Below are 20,820 nucleotides of genomic sequence, written 5' to 3'. Positions count from 1 at the left end.
AAAAACAAGTCTTACAATATTTGAAGTAATTCAAATGATATACAATATTTAAACAATAATAATTAATTTTTTGTATACCTAGGGTTGCCAGTTTTGTCCAGTTGAAGTTACCTGATTTTGAAAGCTAGTTTTACGAGTCACTCACTTATAACCGATGGCCTTGCAGATTTGCTGATAATTGTCACATTGTGTTGTTTTGTATTTGTTTTAATTTTGAATTTCTAAATGAATCCCAGTGCCATACTTTTTTTTTTCACCAGCATCAAAATGGTAAAGTTTTTCATTTGATACACTTTGTTTAATATTAAACACATGAGCCCTACCTAAAAGTCCAGTCAACATGAACACTACAGAAATCACAAATAAATATATTCTACTTGAAAACAATATTGATTTCCTTCCGAGAGAGATACCCACTAATTTGCTATATAATTTATGTCATCAGGTCCTCTGTGCCCTCGAACCCAGGCTAGATCATTATTAAGCGCAGTTCCCCCACCCCTTTTTAAAGTTAATTAACAGTACGTGTGCAACGGTTTTCGGGCAGCACACAAATTATAAACCGCTAATCCATTAATAAGTGTATTGTGTTATTTCCACAGCTGACATTTAAATCATATCCAGTGTTAGTTAACGTGTATGTAGTTTTGTAATGTTTGTATTTCTTTGCCCCTAAAAACCCAGCATGTACTTGTGTGCGGACCCAGTAACGTTGCAGATGGCCCTAAAGCCGAACTTCCCGACACACAGGGAGCCAGTCAGGCTGCAGCCTCGCCCAGCAGTTAGCGGTAGTAAGACGTCGCACTGCACCACACAGATTACAGCATTCATTTCAGTCATACCATGAGTTAGCTCCATTTTGCGTTGTTTAGAGTTGGCCTTTAAGTTACTGATATTAGTAATATATGTTTGAATGATCTGCAGGAAATTGTCTATATAAGAAGTGTTTTAGTGTTAATTAATTTGTAGAGTACCTAGCTATGTCTCATGTCTTATGTCTCGACTGAATCAACACAACTGTGCAACATCACATCACGACCTGGGTGTCCTGCGGCAGTGAAATGGGAGAATGAAGCACTGTCCTGGATGGGATGGATGGTGCCGGGTGCCAGTTCAAGTTAATGGAGAGAGTCGTGCGTGATCTCACAGTAGGAACAAGTCTCTGGAGAGGTTATGACGTGGCCACGTGGCATGATGACACGGGAACGACTGTCTGCCTCAGGCTACGTGGCCATGGAGTGACCACATTTTGTGATATTAAACGTTTTATCCTTTTTGAGGTGCCTAAACATTTAGGAAAGCGGTATTTCCCATTTCAATTTTGTTATCACAAGAAAAAATTCTAGAAATATGTTGTGATTTCCCTATATTTTTCCAGTACTGCATGACATTTTTTAATTACTCTAAATTTCTCCAGTTATCCAAACCTGTAGCAGCAACCATGTATAAATCAGGTAAAATATATAAATTTTTATTTTCTTGAGTGACTGCCATAACTTTCAATACATAGATCAGTTAATTAGTATTTTTTTTCAATATAACATAGGCATATGGCCCTTAATTTTTATTTATAACAACTAATCATATATAAACAATGTTGTTGTTGTTGTTAGGTTTTGTGTGTGTGTGTGTGTGTGTGTGTGTGTGTGTGTGTGTGTGTGTGTGTGAAATAATTTTTTTAAGTATTAATTTTAATTTAGTATTACATCAAAAAGCATAGTTTTTAAAACAAGTACATAAAGCCCAGGATTTATTTTAGACTAGATGTTTTAAAAACTGTCAGTGATTTTGCTTTCACTAATATTTCGCATGAAAACGCGAAAAGTTAGTACATTCGCGAAAACCACAACATTTCTATATTACACTGCGAATATATCCCAGAATCCCGCCGATGCGACCCCCCTCTGATGCGTCCATTCTGTTTATACGACCGTTTTTTGAGAAACCGTGAAAAATTTGAGCAGAGAAAGTCGAAAATTTGAGTAAAATCTGCTGAAAAACAAGTCTGTTACACTTTGTTGGGCGCTGTGTGTTCACGTTTATCTTGGCGAGAGCTGTACTGTAAGCAGGCAGGCATACAAAAGACGGCTAAATATAGATACCACCCCTCTAGACTGTCCACGCGGCAGTGTCTAGCTGAGCTCGGCGCGTCCAATATCGCTCGAAAAGCCGTCTCAGCTGTCATGTTATCTTACCCACCCCGCAGGAAAAGCCGCTGTGGTAGCTTCTGCAAGAGCGTAAGAAACTCGTCCCGGCCTGCGGTAGCGGCGGCTTGACGTCATACGTGACATTACGCTTACCTCTCCCATCCCCTGCTAATTCTTCAAGGCTCATCCCTCCCAGAACAACAAACCATGTAAAATCACCCCCCGCCCCTTTTTCCAACTAACATTTCAACACATTCCCTCCCTTATTTCCACCCGCTGCGTGAGAAACTGTCAGCATCCTCCTCCCCTCCCACATCGCGTGCGACAAAAGCCAGGTTGTATAGTCCATTCTCGGTAAAATAAATATTTTTATGGGCTTATACGACTGTCCTTCGCCGTTGATAAATACTTTATAATTTTAAGTTATTATGATACAATTTGTTTATTAGTCACACAGCAGTTTCTGCTGAAAAAGCATATCAGTATCAGAAACAAGGGTTTTATTGTACTGACAATAGCACAGTGATGTGCAAATTTTGCAACTGTAAAGTTTCATGGGAAAGAAAAGATTCCATTGACAAACACCTAAAGTCGGCTAAGCATGTGGCATCGGCAGCCGAAAAAAAAAGAAAATCTGTAGTTGCAAACATCTATAGCAACATGTCTGTTTTGTGTAACTGTTTTGGATTTAATTGGCTGTTATTATGCATATTATTCTATTCCTAGTATACATGGATTGTTTATTAAATATGTAAACTATTATATTCAATAACTGCACAATTTAGTCAACATTTAAAATACCGGTAAAATTTACATTGCATAACGAAAATACCGACTTTAACCCACCGCTTTTCTAATTTGAAAGTACCGCTTTTTGCATACTGAAAACACCGATTTTTCCAGGCCCTATAGATGAGTATTGAAAGAATGATAATAGATTTGATGGAAGATTAAGACCTGCCAATCTGATAAGGGTCTCTAAAATAGGTAATGTTGATTGAAACTGGTATGTACAGTGTTGATACTATTGAGAATGTGTGTGAAATCCATAAAAGTTTTTCAATTGGTTTCGTCATTATAATAATTTTAATTGGATTAATTCAGTTTTCACAATTCAATATTTCACATTGACACAGATATCCCTGGATATCAGATGGTCCATGTTTTTCCATAACCCTGTTGATTGAGCTAGCAACATAATTTTGATTTTAACTTCTGAGATTGAATAGATACAATTTGCGATAAGACATTTTAGTCAAAGTTTTGAAACTTCAGTGGTTTCAGCTGATATAGTTTTATGTTAACAATAATATCTGAGATAACCAAATGCAATATTTAAATGTCATGTGTTGAAACAAGGTAATTTTAATTATGTTAATATGTTATGTTAATTATGTTGATGTTAATCATGTTCAACAGTAATCCTGGCATAGTTCTGGACTTTCTGAGAATAATTTTCATGTCCAAGTAGTTCATTGCATAATAAAACATAGATTTAATCATATTAAAAACAGTTTATTCTGGTTTTCCTTCAGTTATTTAGTATTCTCAAATGCTAGACTATATTCAAACTATAGACTAAGTGAAATTTCTTGTCTTGACCATATTGCAATCTGTTATCTGTAGGGAAGGGTATTTTTCGGTACTTTCAAGTGGCATAAAGCGGTATTTTCAAACCTAGAAAGCGGTACTTTCAAGAAAGGAAAATCGGTGTATTCATATTAAGTGTTTTAATGATTCCGCAATAGTTTTCTCGTGATGTGTAAACAATTTTAACCTTCTGATGCTTCCAATTAAGTGAATTAATAAATGGGGAAGTGTTTTTTTAACTGAGGAAACAACATAATACATATGAAAACTTAGCAAATACAGTAACATTTTAGTATTTGCAAATAATTACTAAAAAAAAAAAAAAGTTTAAAAAATACACAGACAACCCTTAGCAAATACTTGTAAAAACAATGTAATACACTGAAACACTTGGCGAATAATATTTTATCTTTAACATAATGTCTACGTCTGAGGAAACAGCGAAGTTTAACTTTCAAAATAAATTGCAGTGAACATTTCAACATTTTCTTGTTTCAAACGATGACGCTTATCACGTAGAATGTTGTTGTAGTTAGAAAAAAACCTTTCACAGTCAACATTAGCACATGGTACCCAAACAGACTGCAAAGCAGCACGAGCAGTCAGGATGGTTCACTGAAACCACCATAAGGAGTGAAACAATGTCAACAGTTTGGTTTTCACTCAACTTTGTTTGCACAAGGAACTGCAGTTCTTTGTACCCCTGAAGTAAAATGTCTTCACAAAGCTTGGAGAGCAAGAACCGCTTTTTCAACTTTTTGCCGAGTTCGGGAGAGATGCTTTCGAGCACAATTTCTGAGGGATCAAATACAGCAACATTTTGATAAAATTTCTGAGAAGGATCACCTGCCTTTAATGACAGGGTTTTGTTGATGCATGTGATGCTGCTGTAACCAAAGCAGATGTGGTTTTCCCTTTGAGAACCATTTTTTCACAAGCAATCAAGAGCTCATTTACTTTCTGCCCAAAGTTTCCACTTGTAGCAAGCTGCAAAACCTGCTCTATTTTGCGGATTTCACCACTCAGTGTGTGACTGCAAGGATATGATGACCCTTCCAGTTTCTTGATAGGTATACAGTAGCCTCACACACTTCTTTTACAAAAACTGCCTGGATTTTCACACACTTTACATCATCCCTTGATGCAGTAGAGAAGTAATCTATTCCAGTGTTTATAAAGGAAATTTCATCACTGGTTAAAAATTCAACAAAGGCCTCAAGATTTTCGGCGTGATAGGAAGCGGAGTCGTACCGGGAAGACCACCTTGTCAACACTGGCATTGGAAACTGGGGAATGTCCTCACCTGGGAACTTTTCATCCAGGAACTTCTTAAACAAATGTTTTCTCTTGCGTGTGTTTAAAAATGCTGACTTTACTTTGGCAAGAGCCTTCTGAAGCTCAGGGAGGTTTTTTCCAAGCTCATTTACAACTAAATTAAGCTTGTGAGCCCAGCACTGCACAATAAGCACATGGCCGACCATGATGTCTTTTAGTGTGTCAAAACACTTTGCCATGTAACTGGCCGAGTCCGAAACAAGCGTGAACACGTTGTCAAATTCAATATTGTACTTCTTTAGGGAATCCAAAATAGCCCTGGAGCAGTTTTTGGCATTGGCTGTTTCCAGAGTATGGACATCACCAACAACAGTATCAATTTTGTCACTGCTATCAATTACTTTAAATAGCACAACAAATACACAGCTTCCTCTTGAGTCTGTAGTTTCATCACACAGAATTACTAACAGTTTGTCTTTCACCTTTTCTCTTACTACATCAACTCTCTCTTGCTGCATTGATGGAAAATGCTTTTCTTTTAGTACTCTTAGACAAGGAATATCACCAGCACCTTCAACAAACTCGTTCAGGAAATCTTTCAGATGCGGATTTTCAAGTTTTTTTAGCGGAATATATGCTTTCAGAAAAGTTTCCGTCACTCGTTTGCCGAGGTATTCAGCCGTTTTTTTTTTTCCTTTCCGCACTACTGAAGCACGTAGCGATTGAAGTCTGTAATTTTGCTTCAGGACAACCTTTTTGTGCACTGATGTGCTTGGCAGATTTTAGGTGTTTTTCTATAGAATCTTTACGCTCTCACGCAACCTGGCACTTGCAAAATTTGCACATTACGGTGTGGCTATCTGAGCAATAGAATCCGTTTTTCTGATATTGAAATGCCTTGTTGTGAGCACTTAATTTATTTTTTGGCTTTTTCGATACCTACTCTCACTTCAAATCACCTTTGGAATGTTTTGAATTCACCATGATCAAATTACCGATATTTGCCAGCAGTACAAGACAATTTGTTTATTTACATCTACATACGTATGTGCGCTAGGCAAGTTTTACCGTGACTGCTGTCGGGCAGGTGCGCACTGCGAAGGTCGTTTTACTTCCGAGATGGGTTGCGAGGGGGGTAGTGAAGTGTGTTGACTATGGGGGAGGGAAAGCTATTTTTAGAGTAGAGCAGACTGAAAGATATTCGCCTAGCAACACAGTGACGTCATCCTGTCTGCATTCCAACCACCCGCATCTCTCTTTGTCACTATTGCCCTCTTCTCTATCAAGTCACGCTTGGCCAAGCCAGTCTGCATCATCATCGCCCCCTCCCCCCGGCCGTTACATAAATACAGTGAAACCTTGCTATTACGAGAGTTGACAATGGCGAGAGAAACCCTTGTAACTACAAGTACTTGTAATAACAGAATATAGAAAATTTAAGTCTAAGTTAAGATTCCTGAACTTTCCAAAAATGTTTCAATTTCACACATCTCGAAAACAGAGCACTTTAGTAAAAAATTGGATGGAATAAAAGTTGCAGCAAATTAAATTACGAATCGAAAAGGTCTCCATGAAATATTTTGGATCTACGACGGTTTTTGTTTTAATCACGAATGAAATGGTTCGACGTAATGGCCACGCTCCGACACGCAGCTAAATAATCACCGTGCCCTGCACGAACAAGGAGAGAAGGTGGATGGGAGAAAAATGGGTGGGGAAAGAGGGAGGGGAGAAGGGAAGGATGTCTACTATCCACTATCCTCGCTGCATAAGCTGAAGCTGTTTCTGAAAGGAAATACCAGCGTGTGTAGTGGATGTCCTAGTTTGGCACAGCTCAGACGCTGTTGCGATAAGATTAGAAATTTTCCACAATTCAAGGATGGATTGCTACAATACATGCACAAATTGCTGAAAAATGATTGCAGTGTCATGAATGAAATATTGTTATTAAAAGCGTGGGATAACGCACGGGAAAACAATTTTGTTGATGCAGGTAGTAGGCCTAAGTGGAATATACGTTTCATGCGTCACGAAAACCTGTCAAGATGGACAAGAAAATTGCTTATGTCGGAGGGGGAGATATGGTCACGACTACCGAAAGCTAGACAGCTAGACAGAAACTGTTCAGGGGGAAGGGGGGCGGAAAGCAAAGGGGAAGGTAAACTTGTCGCCTTCAAGTGATAGCGCTAAACAGAGAGAGAGCATGTTGTTTGTCATCACCACCAGTCTCACCCCCCCCCCCCCCCGCACTTCCTTCTTCACCCCTCCCTCTTCAACTTTCTTGAGTCCCAGTACGCCGACGCGACGTAGCGATCACAGAACAAGGAGGGAGAGTAGCGACGCACCTCGCTCAACACCCCCCCCCCCCCCCCCCCAATCGCTCCTCTTGCTGGCTGTGTTTACTATGTGAAAAATTTTTTTCTTTCTTTGGAGATGCCATTCAAATCATCGTCCTTACAAGAGGACCGACAAAGAAACACTCCTAATTACCAGTATGATTTACGTAGTCAAAACTGACGGTGCATTACAAAACTGTCGTAACTTCGAAGGTCTCGTAATAGCGAGGTTCCACAGTAGATAATCCGGTTTTTCCACACCGTTCGCATTGTGATTTTATTACCCTGTTGCATTTGCCATCAAATACCATGGTTTGTAATTAAGTGTATGTTTAAAACTGTTTTATTAACAATAATGTGCAAGTTTTGCTATTTTTCGTGACTATGCTATATTTCGCATTTTGCCTCAGAATTCAAACGAATTCGCGAATAATTCACGACCGCGAAAAATTCCCTTCCCTAGTTATCTGTCATTGCAATCACAAACCAAGTTGGAAGCACGAGTTAAAGGCAATTTTAGACTCTCAGTTAATATTTATAACCACGTAAATAATATAATACATACTACTAAACATTTCATATATGTTAAGTATGGCACCCAAATATTTAAAATAAATTTACAAGTGTAGAAATTAATAAATACTTAAATAGTCACATTTATTTATCTTGTCAAAGGTGTAACAGCATAAAACTTGTTAAGAAATAGAGTTTACACACGTTTTCTTAATAACACCTTGAATCAGAATCTTGGTCTCAAGGGTCGAAAATAAAATAATGTACAATACATGGAAAATATTTACAATGGTGTTCAAAACAATTAAACCTTTAATAAATGTTTTATTCATGAACTAAGTTTCCACAGAAGTTATCAGGCAGTGGCGTAGCGTGCCATCTCGGCGCCTGGGGCGGGAGACCTATTTTGCCGCCCCCATTCTATAGGTGCTTAATTAAAATTAAATTTCACATGCAATGAGGTACCTTATATTGAAGTTAAAATAGGATGAGCTGTTTTACAAGCGGATTCTACGGGCCCTATGAGCAGCGAAGTCAGAAATAACTTTGTCAAAATCAATATTAACAGCAAATTCTTGTTCAATTGACAATATAGCCAAGTTTGATAGTCTAGCGGAGCTCATAGTAGATCTGAGGTAATTTTTTATTAGTTTCAACTTCGAAAAACTTCTTTCACAACTTGCAACACTAATCGCCAAAGTCAAATATATACCTACGAATCAAGATGACTATATTTGGAACCGAAATTCAGAGATTCAGTTTTTGAATGAACTGGAAGAGCTCCAGTGGTCCTTTACAACTTATAGCTTCCTCTGATTCAGAACAGGCAACAACAACAAACTGCTGAAGACGCTTCCGCTCCATCTGAAACTCGTCCTTGTCGATGTCTTCTAATACATGGGAAAGATCCCCGAACTTGCTGTCCAAAAGTTTCGCTGGCATAAAAAATCCGAACTTGTCCGATATTTCTTGAATTTGCTGGAATAGAGTCGTCATTTCTTGAATGATCTTGTCGAATGATGCGATAATCTCTCGACGGATTTCCTGTTCGTGAGACAAAGCTGCATCTTCAGAAGATTCATCGCCATGCATGCGTTTTTTCCTGCGAATTCTTCTCGTTTTGAGTTCGATTCCGAGTTTTTCGCAGAGAGTCTTAGCAAAGTCAATTGCTTCTTGCACGAAACGGTCTCTACTTTCCACTAAGAGGGTTTTCAAAGCGCAGAGTTTCTGAGCACACTTATCCACACTTAGTCCTCGTTGCTGCAGGTCAATCTGTGCGTCATCTACTTCAGGTAGCACTGCAGCCCAAAAGCCAAGAAAAGTTAGGAAGTTAAATGACTGCATGGCTGTCAGGAGAAGACTGGCTCCCGATCTTGTTTCGGAAGTTTGAGATGAATCTGTTAATTGTTCCAGTACCTCAAGAACTACCTCAAACTTATTTTTAAGCATCTTGACAGCTACATGTCTAGCGCTCCAGCGCGTTTCAGTGACTCGTTTTACTGCTTGACCTGTGACGGCAACCAAAGCGTTCCATCGAACAGTTGATGCGGAAAAGAAGGCAAACAGCTTCTCCAGAGTTCCAAAAAACGTCACGGAATCCACTGATTCAGAAGCAGCGTGTACCCCAGCCAAGTTTAGTGAGTGGTTTGTGCATGCAACGAATATAGCTTTCGGATTCAGTGCTTTAATCCGGGCTTGAACTCCATTGTGGATCCCTGACATTGTGGCAGCATTGTCATAAGCCTGTCCTCTCAGATTCTGTATGTCCAGTCCGTCTGATGTTATCTTCGCGATTATATCGTTGCTGAGATCTTCTGCATTTTTTCCTTTTGGTTCGAAGAAGTCAATAAAAGATTCTACCACGGCGACTTTTTCTCCTTCGATATGTACGTATCGCAGAACTTGGCTCATTTGGTCATTGTGGGAGATGTCTGGTGTACTGTCGAAGATTACGCAATAATATTTAGCTTCTTGAATACGACGGATGATGGTGGATCGAACTTGCTGTCCCAGTAAGTTTATAAATTCATTCTGGGTTTCTGGAGATAGATACGAAACTGAGACTCTTGCTCCCAGCTTTATCTTTGTCAGGTGTTCCATTAGAAGAGGGTCGTATTTAGCTAGGAGGTGCACTAACTCCAGAAAGTTCCCGCAATTGCCACTATCATCTCCTCGAATGTCTTCTCGATGTCCTCTGAAGGCCAGATTCTGTTTGGCTAAGAACTGGATAATATTCAGCAACCTGTACAGTACATCCCTCCACTTCTTCTCCTCACTTTCGAAAACTTGTTGTTTCTGATCGATGGTTGCTTTACAGTTCAGGCGAACTTCCAACTCCTTCCATTTCAAGAAGCTCTGTTCATGGCCCAGGCTATTTTCATGATCTCCTATTCTTGTATTTAGCTTCCACCATTTGTTGAATCCTTCATCAGATGCGAAGTTAGAGCCGGAATTGCCAAACAGCTTGCAAGAAAAACAATACAAGGATTGCCCCTTTGACCCCTGGTGCGAAACTATAATTTGTGGATTTTTGGGATTTAAATTAACGGACTAATAAAACTGAAACTGGGATTTTACGTTCAGCGTGTTTCACCCAATCCCTGCCAGACCTAGAAGAAAAAAGGCGTCGACCGTTAGAAAATGACTTAACTGAGAAGGGCTTGTAAACCCATAATTTGTAATTTGCTAAATTTTTGGTATATTTATTTGCATGTTAAGGTGTGTCAATTTTTTGCTAGATTTCGCCTATGTTAATTGGTATTTACAGCGGTGATACGCCCGGTGCGTATCTATATTTGTATTTGTATTTGTATTAATATGTTCTTATATATTTTTAATGCCTTTTTGGTAATTATATTTAATTTTCGGAGCTCCGAAGTATATGATCAAATTATAATTTTTTGGGGGAATTGTTAAAGTATTTTTTTAGTATTATTATATAGCTATTTTTTTTATAAGTAGTAATAGGGCATGTATTTTATGATGGATGCGCCTATTTGTGATGAAACGATTTTATGATATATATATATATATTCATTAAATGTTGTCATATAAATTTTGCGTCTTTTTAACTTGCTGCCTCCTCTCACTGTTCGCAACCTTATTAGTATTTTTTAAGCCTGCTATTAGTTTGGGTTTTAATATTTTTTTGGGTTTACCTGCGCTCGCGGTACGGGGCAATATAGGAGTTTTACTGTGTCCCGGTTTGCGGAAGTTGTTTGGTTTGCCCTGGGTTAAGGTCAAACTTTACAGTACAATGCGTAGTACTAAATTCAATGAGTGCGAAAGAGAGGCATCGACACGGGCCGACGCGTGAAACAAAAGATTTTGTATGAGTAATGAACATAATAAGGAGTGCCGCTCAACTCGGCTCGCGCGCGCCGGGCGGCGCGGCGTGATGCGATGTTGCCGTTCGTATGTAAACAAACAAACGTTATAAAGAGCTCTATCAGTGATTTCGCAGTTTTTCTTTTAAATAAATATTAAAAAATAGTTGGTGCGCAAAATTTTATATAAAAATGGAACATTATAGTGTGTCTGACACATGTAATGAATGAATCATAGATCAGATCTCAACCCGCTTCACCGGCGACCCACCCCCGCGGGCTGCCGCCCGGGGCGGGCCGCCCCCTCCGCCCCACCCACGCTACGCCACTGTTATCAGGGTTGAATTTTATACTAACTTATTTTCTCTAATGTTTTTTATTGATTCTTTTTCTCAAATATTGAATCCTTTGAATACTAAAGATCTGATAGTATTTGAGGAATTGACTGGCACAACTCTAATTTATAACCATTAAAATTAAATATCAATTTGATTCTTGAATCTACATTTGTATTTAAAAATATTTTAATATTTGTATTCAGTTTCAATTGAAACTAAAAGAAAACTGAAATTTGCATTTGCCTAGTAATAAGAGACATTTAAAACTTTTAAGTAGGGATGGGGCGACCAAATCCAATATCCGCCGAATCCTAGGGATTAGAAGGTTCGGCGGGTCTGATATAGGATTCGTCAAAGGATTCGGTTTTTTACTATTTACGGGAAAAAAATACAGTAAAACTCGCTTAGGAGGTCCCGCATGATAGGTTTTTCCGTATAAAGCGTTTAAATTGCCCGAGGTCTCATCATTTACGCAATTAAATGTGTGATATAATGTCCGTTAAAATTTTTTCTGAAACTTCTTGTCTCAAATAATGGCCCACGTAAATATGAAGAAAAGACAAATGAACAACAACATACGAAGAAATATGGATGATGTACCATAACTACAATACAAACCCAATAGTTATTTTAAGATAATTACCATAAAAAGAACTAAAGATTCTTTGGAGAATACCATAATTACTACAGAAGCATGATAGCTACCATATTTGCACTATAGTTACCGTAACAACTGAGATGTATATTTACCGTGATAGTAATGTATTATTTATTTATGACATATTAAATTAAAGAACATTGTTGAAAAAAAAAAAGGATGTTAAACTTTGATATGTACGGTTGGCACATGTTGCTAAGAAATAATGCGATCTGAAAGAATGCAGTATTACTACGAAAAGTGAAAATGGTACTCGTGGATTTTTAGGTTATGGCAGTCTCTTTCGTTTTTCAGTAATATCGGCCGAAAATTAACGAGCGTACTGTCGGAAGTCGGCAGAAATGCTGATTCAACTAAATATTGGCCAAATCGGCTTCTTCAATACAGCTCTACATTTAATGACATGAGTAAACATATTTCAGACTTCAGGATATTGAAAAAGACTTTAATTTCCATGTAGGTTTATTGTGTGTATGTTTTTTTGCAAGTGTAAATTGAATGAAGTAAAATGCTTTTATTTTTATTACTTTCAATTGATTAAACTTTAATGACCAGTTACAGATATTTATGACACTAATTTTGAGGTTAAGCAATTTTACTAAAGCATTCCAGCCACGCAAGTTGCCAGCGAGAGACGCTTCTCTTCTGCTGGAAACACTATCTCCAATCGTAGAGCTAATTTAACTCCTGAACATGCAGAACAAATTATTGTTCTGCATGATAGATTAAAGAACAGAATTTAATACTCTGTGACAATCTCTCTCAGAATTATTGTGCTGAAAAGTGGAAATGTTGGAACAATGTGGATGTACGTTTCAAACAACATGATTTTTGGTGCTAAGTTTGTTGAAGCTCAGTAAGGACTCCAGAAAAATTGACAAAGATGAAATTTTTCCAAAGATATGTTACATTTACACAAACATATACTTGGTTATGTTAGTTGGATGATATCAGTTACTAAAAAACCAATGGAAACAGGTAATATTCAATGGAAAAAAATGTTTTTTTTTTATAGCAGTGCAAAATGTAAACACACTCTGTAAATAGTTACCCAAAATTAATAAGCCCACTTCATTTTAATACTTTATTCAAACATTATACTAAGTTTAAGATAAAAATAATTTCCCAAAAGTGTAACTGTACACTAAAGCTCGAGCTAGGCTCGAAGTAAAATTCTTAGGCTCGCAGACCTCTAGCTTATTTATAGAAAAAATCCTAACCGCTAATCTGTACTAAAACTGAAATTTCTCAAGAAAAAATTTTTGTCTTTATATGTATACACTTATACCAGAAATGTACCAAACTACATGTGATAAAGTCAAGGGACTTTTAGTGCAAGCAGAATACATCTCACTTACATTAGATATGTGGACATCATCTATTAAAAGATTCGGGTTTGGGTTCGAGATTCGGCAATTCCAGTCGAGGATTTGAGTTAGGATTCGGATTCGAGGAAATCAGGTATCGCCCCATCCCTACTTTTAAGTATATGAAGTTAAACTGGAAGATGGTCACACTCAGTCCATAGTTGGGACTCACCTGAGCTGGCTCTGGTGGGCAAGGAGGCAGTGTAGGTCGCACTGTGTCGCAGCCAGGAGCTGTAGGGACTACTGTTGGCATAGTAGTTCTGAACGTCCGCATAGTTGGAGTAGGTCGTGTCGGAGAGAGAGCCATCCGTGGGCTTCATCACCCGAGGCTGGCCTCGGTAGTAGAAGCCAGCATAGTCCCCGCCAGGCCCCGGCTTGAGCAGGGACTGGGACCCCAGCAGCAGGCGGTCCCGCACATTCTGGGACAGCTGGCTTGCTGATGGCCCTGCGCCATTCAAATGTACACTTAGAAAACACATACAATGGACAGACTGAAAATACAAAAGTTTATTCTCTAAGATACAACAGCTTGGTATTTATGCAAGTTTATTAACATATCAGCACTATTACCACCTCATTAAAAAAATTGACGCATTATAATCATATAAACAGAAACAGGTTCTGTAAAACTGAGAAGTAATCTGAACTACGTATTCACTACCCTCCAATACTATTCAAGCACAGCGTAGAAGCAGTACCCTCTTTTATCGCACAATCGTCACACCCATATTTTGGGGCGTCAAAATTTGGATTTAAAAAAAGCTCGCGTAAACGTCGCATGATGTTTTTGGTCCCGCTATTAGATTCCAAGCGCTTTGTGTGGGTATTTTTTCCATGCAAAAAATGTATTTTAAAGTAGAAATCCAATATTTATTCGGACATTACCACTTATATAATTAACGGAAATACAAAGTTGTCTGATGTGTAAATTTTCTTTTAAAGACTTTTTAAATGTTACAACATTTATCTGTTCTTTTGCGTCGCCATGGTGTACACTTACAAAAATGTAGTCAGCGCTAGTTCGCATCATTCATGTTTGGTTATGTTGCTTCTTGTATAGAGCGCTCACACGTAGTCAAATATCGATATCTCGCCGATTAGATGCAACGCGCGCTCTCTGTCGAGTGCAGAGGTAACTAAATTTGATAGCCCGCACTCTTTCATGGTAAGTGTGTACTACGACGATAGTTATGCGTTTGTTCAGGCTCACATTTGGATCGCAGATATTGTTTTCCTATTTAAAGTTTTTAATTTAAATTGTTTGGCGTGCTCTTTTATACTTCACTTTTTAAATAAACATACTTTCTATGAATGGGTTTTGTTTTTATGAATAATTTTACCTAACAAAAAATTTTTTTTCTCGCATAAATGTCGCACCCCTACCTTTCAAACTTGATTTTAGAATAAAATGTGCGACGATTATGCAATAAAACACGGTACTCTTCCCCAAACTACTGTATAAATGTAGCGAAGTAAACTGACAAAAGTTTAATTCAAAACAGTTAAGTGTAATAGATATAAATGGTAACCCATTCATTACTTGAAATTCCGGACACTTAGCTGTCTATTCAAAAAAAATATAAACAAATGTAATAAGGTGGATTAGAGAAGATAATAATGTTTTTTTTTTAGCAATACTGATGAAAGTAAAGGATAATGCTTAAATTCACAAAATACAGTAAATCCCTATTAAGAAGTTTCTCAATGTACTTGGAAATTTAGACTTAATAACAAGAAAAACTTATTAAAAAAGTAAAATAGATAACAACCTAAATTTTTAAATTTATTATGCAGGAATTTTTCCTAAGTGAGATTTTCTTTACTGTACAAACAAGCAGTTCCACAAACCTGTCAAGGAATATGACTTATAGTGGTGGTGGTGGTGAAGGTCGGTGGTGCAAGTCTGCGTTCCCCCAGACACCTTGAGCTTGGTGCGCGGCACCGCAGAGACCTGCGCAGTGCGCAGCTCGCTCTTGCTGCCACTGCTACTGCCACCACCACAGCCATTCGTGGGCCGCTTCACATAGCCAAAGCTCTGGGGGACCCCTCGCACTTTGCTCTTGCCGTCTCCGTTGGAGCGGGCGACGGAGGAACCGTGAGGAGATGAGCGGTCGCTCTTGGGTGGCTTGTCACCACAAGACTGCTCCTTGCAAGTGCCCCCAGCATCATCTTTCACCCCTGCACTCAGAACAACAATACTAGTTTTATAACCATTTCTGGCTATTACAAATACTAGTTATTTTTAAATATTGACTTAAGAATATAATTTATTTTTAAATTTTATTATGTCTAAAAATTAACCAATTCATTAAATTTTTGTTCATTTAGATTTTATTTCTATGATAACTTAACTAAGAGTTGAAACTAAAAATAAGTTCCAAAAAACTAAAGCCTAAAGATTAGGAACAAAAACTTATAGACTTCAACACAAACACATACAGACGCATAGCTCATACCCATTTTCTTCTGCCTGTCGGCCGTGTTCTTGTCAGGCTTGCGGACCTGCCCATTGCTGCCAACACTTGCGACAGAAATGGAGCCCACGCCTCGCTTGTCTCGAGGCTTCACCACATCCAATTCTGGTTTGCCGCGTTGAGCTTCGGATGTCCGAACACCACTTCCCCCCTCACCATGCTTCTTCCACTGCCTGCAAGACACAGTTCTTTGTAGAGCATCAACAGCATAGAAAAAAAAAATGTTAAAACCATTATCATATGCAAACTGCCAAAAAAAAAAACCAACTACATTAATATTAAAATAGCCCAATGCAATCAAAGTAATACTTTTTTTTTTATAAAAGTGTAACTGCAAAGGTAAGGAGAATGTTTAAATGGCAACTTTACATGTCACTTAGCTGTCTCTGAGGAAAAATCAAATAAGCTGGCATGTGGGTAGAACGTTGGATGAAACTTAAGCTAGTTACAAGAAAAATTCCAACTAGCTTCATATGTTTCCTCGTGTGTTTTTGCCATCTCCACTTGAAGCAAATATGTACGAACAGTTTGTTTCAATGACAGGTTGAAATCAGAATGTACTAAAAATACTGTAACTGAAAATGACTGGCAAGAGTGCGCACCTGTAAGCAGCGCTGTCGGTCTGCTGACTGCTGTCGGCCTTCTTCACCTGAGAGCGCGTCCCCACCACCCTGTACACCACCTGGGGCACCTCCGACGGGCCGAAAGTGGCCTGCGCCTTGTGCGCGGCGCCCGGCCGCTCGCTCGCTCCCGGACTTCCTTGCACCAGCCTCTGCCGTCACATCACCAACTGCTCAGCTCACACAGTACCGACACTGTATCACTGTATCAGTCACAACTCCCATTAACAAGGTACATAATATAACTGGGTGTCTACAAATGCCTGTTGAACCAATCTCAAGACCTTTTAATAAAATTTTGTTGTAACTTTTCATATCACAATATAATTTTTAATATAATAAAATGACACATACATTTAACTAGACCTACTATTCACAGGAGCATGCTGATTTTTAAGTTAGAAAGCTAAAACTTTCCAGAGCTAACTTCCTCATGATTTAAGCAGACAGTATCCCACTATTTATATTTAATGTGTGTCTATAACCTGAAGTGAGGTATCAAAAAACAAAATGTGAGATAGCACAAGGCTACTGGAAATTAAATTTGTGTGATGTCAAGTACTTTTTCTGTTTATTTCACAACTTTTCCATGACTTTCATGACATGTATAAGATTTGAACGATACCTATGCCAAATAATTTCTACTTTCATTCCTGCAATGAATAAAAACCATGACACTTATCAGACAGAATACAAGTTTGTACCCTCTTGTGCAATCAAAAATTAAAGACTTTATAAGGACTCCTTTACTTAATCACCTTTACCACTATAATGAGGTAGAAAACTATTTGTAATATCACAACATCCCTCAAGAAAATAGTTGATTCTTATAGATATGGCCCTATTGTCCATAATTATCTCTGGAATATAACCAAAGCATAGTATCTATCTGAAATTTGAAGCCCTACCATTTAATTTTTTGACAAATTTATTTTATAAGTAAAAAGAAAGACAGTAAAAAAAACATGTTTTCAGTTTAAAAGTAAGATACAAAATACAAAAAAAAATTCAAAATGTTTTTTATTTATAAAATCTAATCACGTGGTCCAAAATTCACTAATTATACTGCACATGTACAAAGTATTGTTTTCAACAAAAAAACATTAAAATTCCCACAGTTATCCATTACTTGCATGCTAGCAGTCTTTATTAAGGAGTTTTTAAGGATTCTTGGATAAGTTTAAGATCTTTTAAGAGCCTTTATTCAATTAAAAGCAAATTAAGGACTTTTTAAGGATATTAAGGAGACATACGAACCCTGGAATAACATATTAGGAACTAGACAAAGTGTTGTCAACATGTTGATTGTAGTTTTTTCAGGTAGGTTTCTTGTCGTAGCTTTTTATTCTGTGTGTTTTTCTACTGACTGGAAAATGACAAGCAGGTTTCCCCCAACAGAAAAATTAACACTACACATCATTTTGGTAGAGCAGTAGCTCAGATGGGTAAAATAAAGACAATCTAATTAGAGCATATATTTATGTGGCCATTATAGCCATTAACTTGAGACACTTAGGTCTTAGTATGAAAGTAGGATATAAAAGAATCATACTTGCATAAGCTATAAAAGCTATAAAATTACTCACACAAAATTATCTAGCAACACTATCATATTTTGCACTGCACATAGTTAAAGAATAAAAACCAGCTTTAACTTAAGGAAAGCAAGCATTAAAGTGTCTTGCTTAATTCAGGTGTGATCAACACCTAAATGATGGTGGGCATAGTAGACAAATAAATCTTAACATAAAGAAGTGATGAGTATATAATAACCAGAGATACAGTACAATACTATTTAACTAGTATTTATTACAATAGTAAAAGTTAAATGGCAAATAATTACTACAAAAATTCCAAAACACTTTTGACACATTACAGTCATTACTAATTAACTTATGCCACATCTTGCTAATATCATGGCATTTCGGTGCCCTTTACCGGAGGGTAGAGGGGGGATGGATAGATGTATACCTTGCCCTAGTTATCACACCACTGACAGCACAGAGCACTTTCTTGGTATGTGCCCATGTAAACAGAAATAGGCGAGAAATTAGGACTACAGATAATCAGTGTTGGAAAAAAGTATCGCTGTTTGTTCAAAATTAACCTATGCTATTATATTGTTTTCAATGGTTAGACTATATTAGATGTCAAAATAATAATTAGATAAGAGCTAGCTTTGTATGTTTATTACTGCTATTTTGCTTATGAAGCAGTACAGTTAATGAAATAGGTTCTAGGACTAGATAGATAATATCCAACTGTAACATAGGCAAGACAAAAAAATTATCATCTTTAAAATACAGAACTGAAATAAAGGGTAGATTTGGTTTGATCTAGTATGAATACTTTAATGAGACTTTGTTCTAAACTCATCAGTAATTTAATATAATAACTTCTAACATCATTAAGTAACTAAAAAAGACATGTAATAAGTTCTTTAAAAAAAATTCACTGGTGCAAGTGCTAAAATCAGAGTATGTTGATACAACAAGGTACAAATTATGCCAAGTTTGAAAAAAAACTATTGCAGAAACTATATCATTATCAAATTCTATAATTCCCTCTAAATTATGTTTAAAATTGGGAACATAGAAAGTGATACTGGACTCAAAAATTAATACCAGCATCCTAAATTTCTTTTGTACCTGTCTTTACTATATCTGTGTCTGTGAATGTGTGTCTGTGTGTGTGTGTGTATTTTATTTGTGTGTGTTTTGTGTGGTTATTTGTTTTGTGTTTTGTGTTTTGTGTGTTTGTTTTGTTTGTGTTGTGTTTGTTTTGTTTGTGTTGTGTTTGTTTTGTGTGTGTTGTGTGTGTGTTTGTTGTGTGCATGTATGCATGCACGTGTGTGTGCATGTGTGTGCGTGTGTGTAGATTATAGCACAATATTTACAACATCTGAATTTCGGGAGTCAATTAAGTCAAACATCTCAGCTAGGCAAGATCAAAGATCAAACATCATTCTTTCAAAGATATTTATTTGACGATAATTGTGCCTGTTTTATATGGTATCCTCTAGGTGAATACTGAGATAGAAGCACATAAAAGTTATTGTGTAAAATAGTGGCAAGACAAAAATGTACAGCAAATAAGAACGGAAAGAAAAAAATTCGGAAAATATGGTTTTCACACACTACATGCATCCCTAAAAATACCCTGAAGAGATGGTTTCTTAATTCTTACTAGTTTGTGAAAAATAATAGTTTATAGCTTACATTACAATACCAGCATAAAACGTACCGGCTTCGGGAAACAAAAAGTAAACAAAATTGTAAAATATATTTTTTAAGTATTAGAAACATCCCTAAATTTACCCTGAAAACTTGGTTTCTTAATTTCTAATGGTTTGTTAAAAATAACACTTTAAAGCCTTCATTACAATACCTGTTTTTTCACACTGCCGCCGCCATTTACTGTTTGCCCACAATCGTGTATCTATTTGTTTACCACAACTGTAGCTAATTATACTGAATTAAAATTATGTTAATTCTTCCATTGCATACACTGAAGTTTATCCCTGGATCCTGAAGGCTTGATACTGATAGCATTATCCTGTTGACTTAAACCTGTGTACGTTTGAAGATCCTTTACATAAACAAAATTGTCATATAATAATGAATTATGATCGTAAGTCGAATAAAAAGGGTTTTTTTTCAACCTACAATCATAACTTTATCTTATTTCGCAATTTCTTTCATGTGCAGGATCTTCCGACGTACTGAACTAAATCAGCAAGCATCATGTACGACCGGATCAAGCCTTCAGGATCCAGGGATTAACTTGGATACATGAAACACCAGCCATAACGAACATGGAATATACGATGGCTGTAATTAAAGAATTTCCTGGAAAGACTGCAAAATTCAATGTGTCAGCTACTTCAGTGCTCGTATTCCTCACAGAAAATGAACAATGTTAACAATTCAATTTGTTACAACGTGACTCAAAATAGTATTTACTTTAAATTCACTGTAAAAAAACAAACATTTCATAATAAAATTACTTATTCTAATAAAACAACAAATATGAAATACAAGCATTAAAAATTCCTTACAATGGCAATACAGCAGTTATTTAAACGAATTCCATTATTACAACAACACCTACATTGACTAAAGTTCTAATAATTATCCCACACGGATAAACATAAACCATGAATTTCGGTGATTGCGT

At 37.1% G+C, this 20,820-nt stretch overlaps 1 protein-coding gene across 4 annotated transcripts in view; it reads right to left on the bottom strand.

The window, feature by feature from the left end:
* LOC134543164 (protein sickie) overlaps positions 1-20,820 on the bottom strand; it is a 144,249-nt gene that overhangs the window by 94,543 nt on the left and 28,886 nt on the right. For all 4 annotated transcript variants that reach the window (XM_063388037.1, XM_063388065.1, XM_063388056.1 and 1 more), the window contains exons 8-11: positions 16,627-16,796; positions 16,007-16,197; positions 15,399-15,728; positions 13,723-13,995 (exon numbers count right to left, since the gene is read on the bottom strand). In XM_063388037.1, coding sequence (XP_063244107.1) covers positions 13,723-13,995; positions 15,399-15,728; positions 16,007-16,197; positions 16,627-16,796 — 964 coding nt within the window. The remainder of the gene's footprint in view (positions 1-13,722; positions 13,996-15,398; positions 15,729-16,006; positions 16,198-16,626; positions 16,797-20,820) is intronic.

Source organism: Bacillus rossius, chromosome 1 (assembly GCF_032445375.1).
Source record: "Bacillus rossius redtenbacheri isolate Brsri chromosome 1, Brsri_v3, whole genome shotgun sequence".
In the NCBI taxonomy this organism is placed as follows: Eukaryota; Metazoa; Arthropoda; class Insecta; order Phasmatodea; family Bacillidae; genus Bacillus; species Bacillus rossius.
This window is presented reverse-complemented; position numbering and strand designations above follow the sequence as displayed.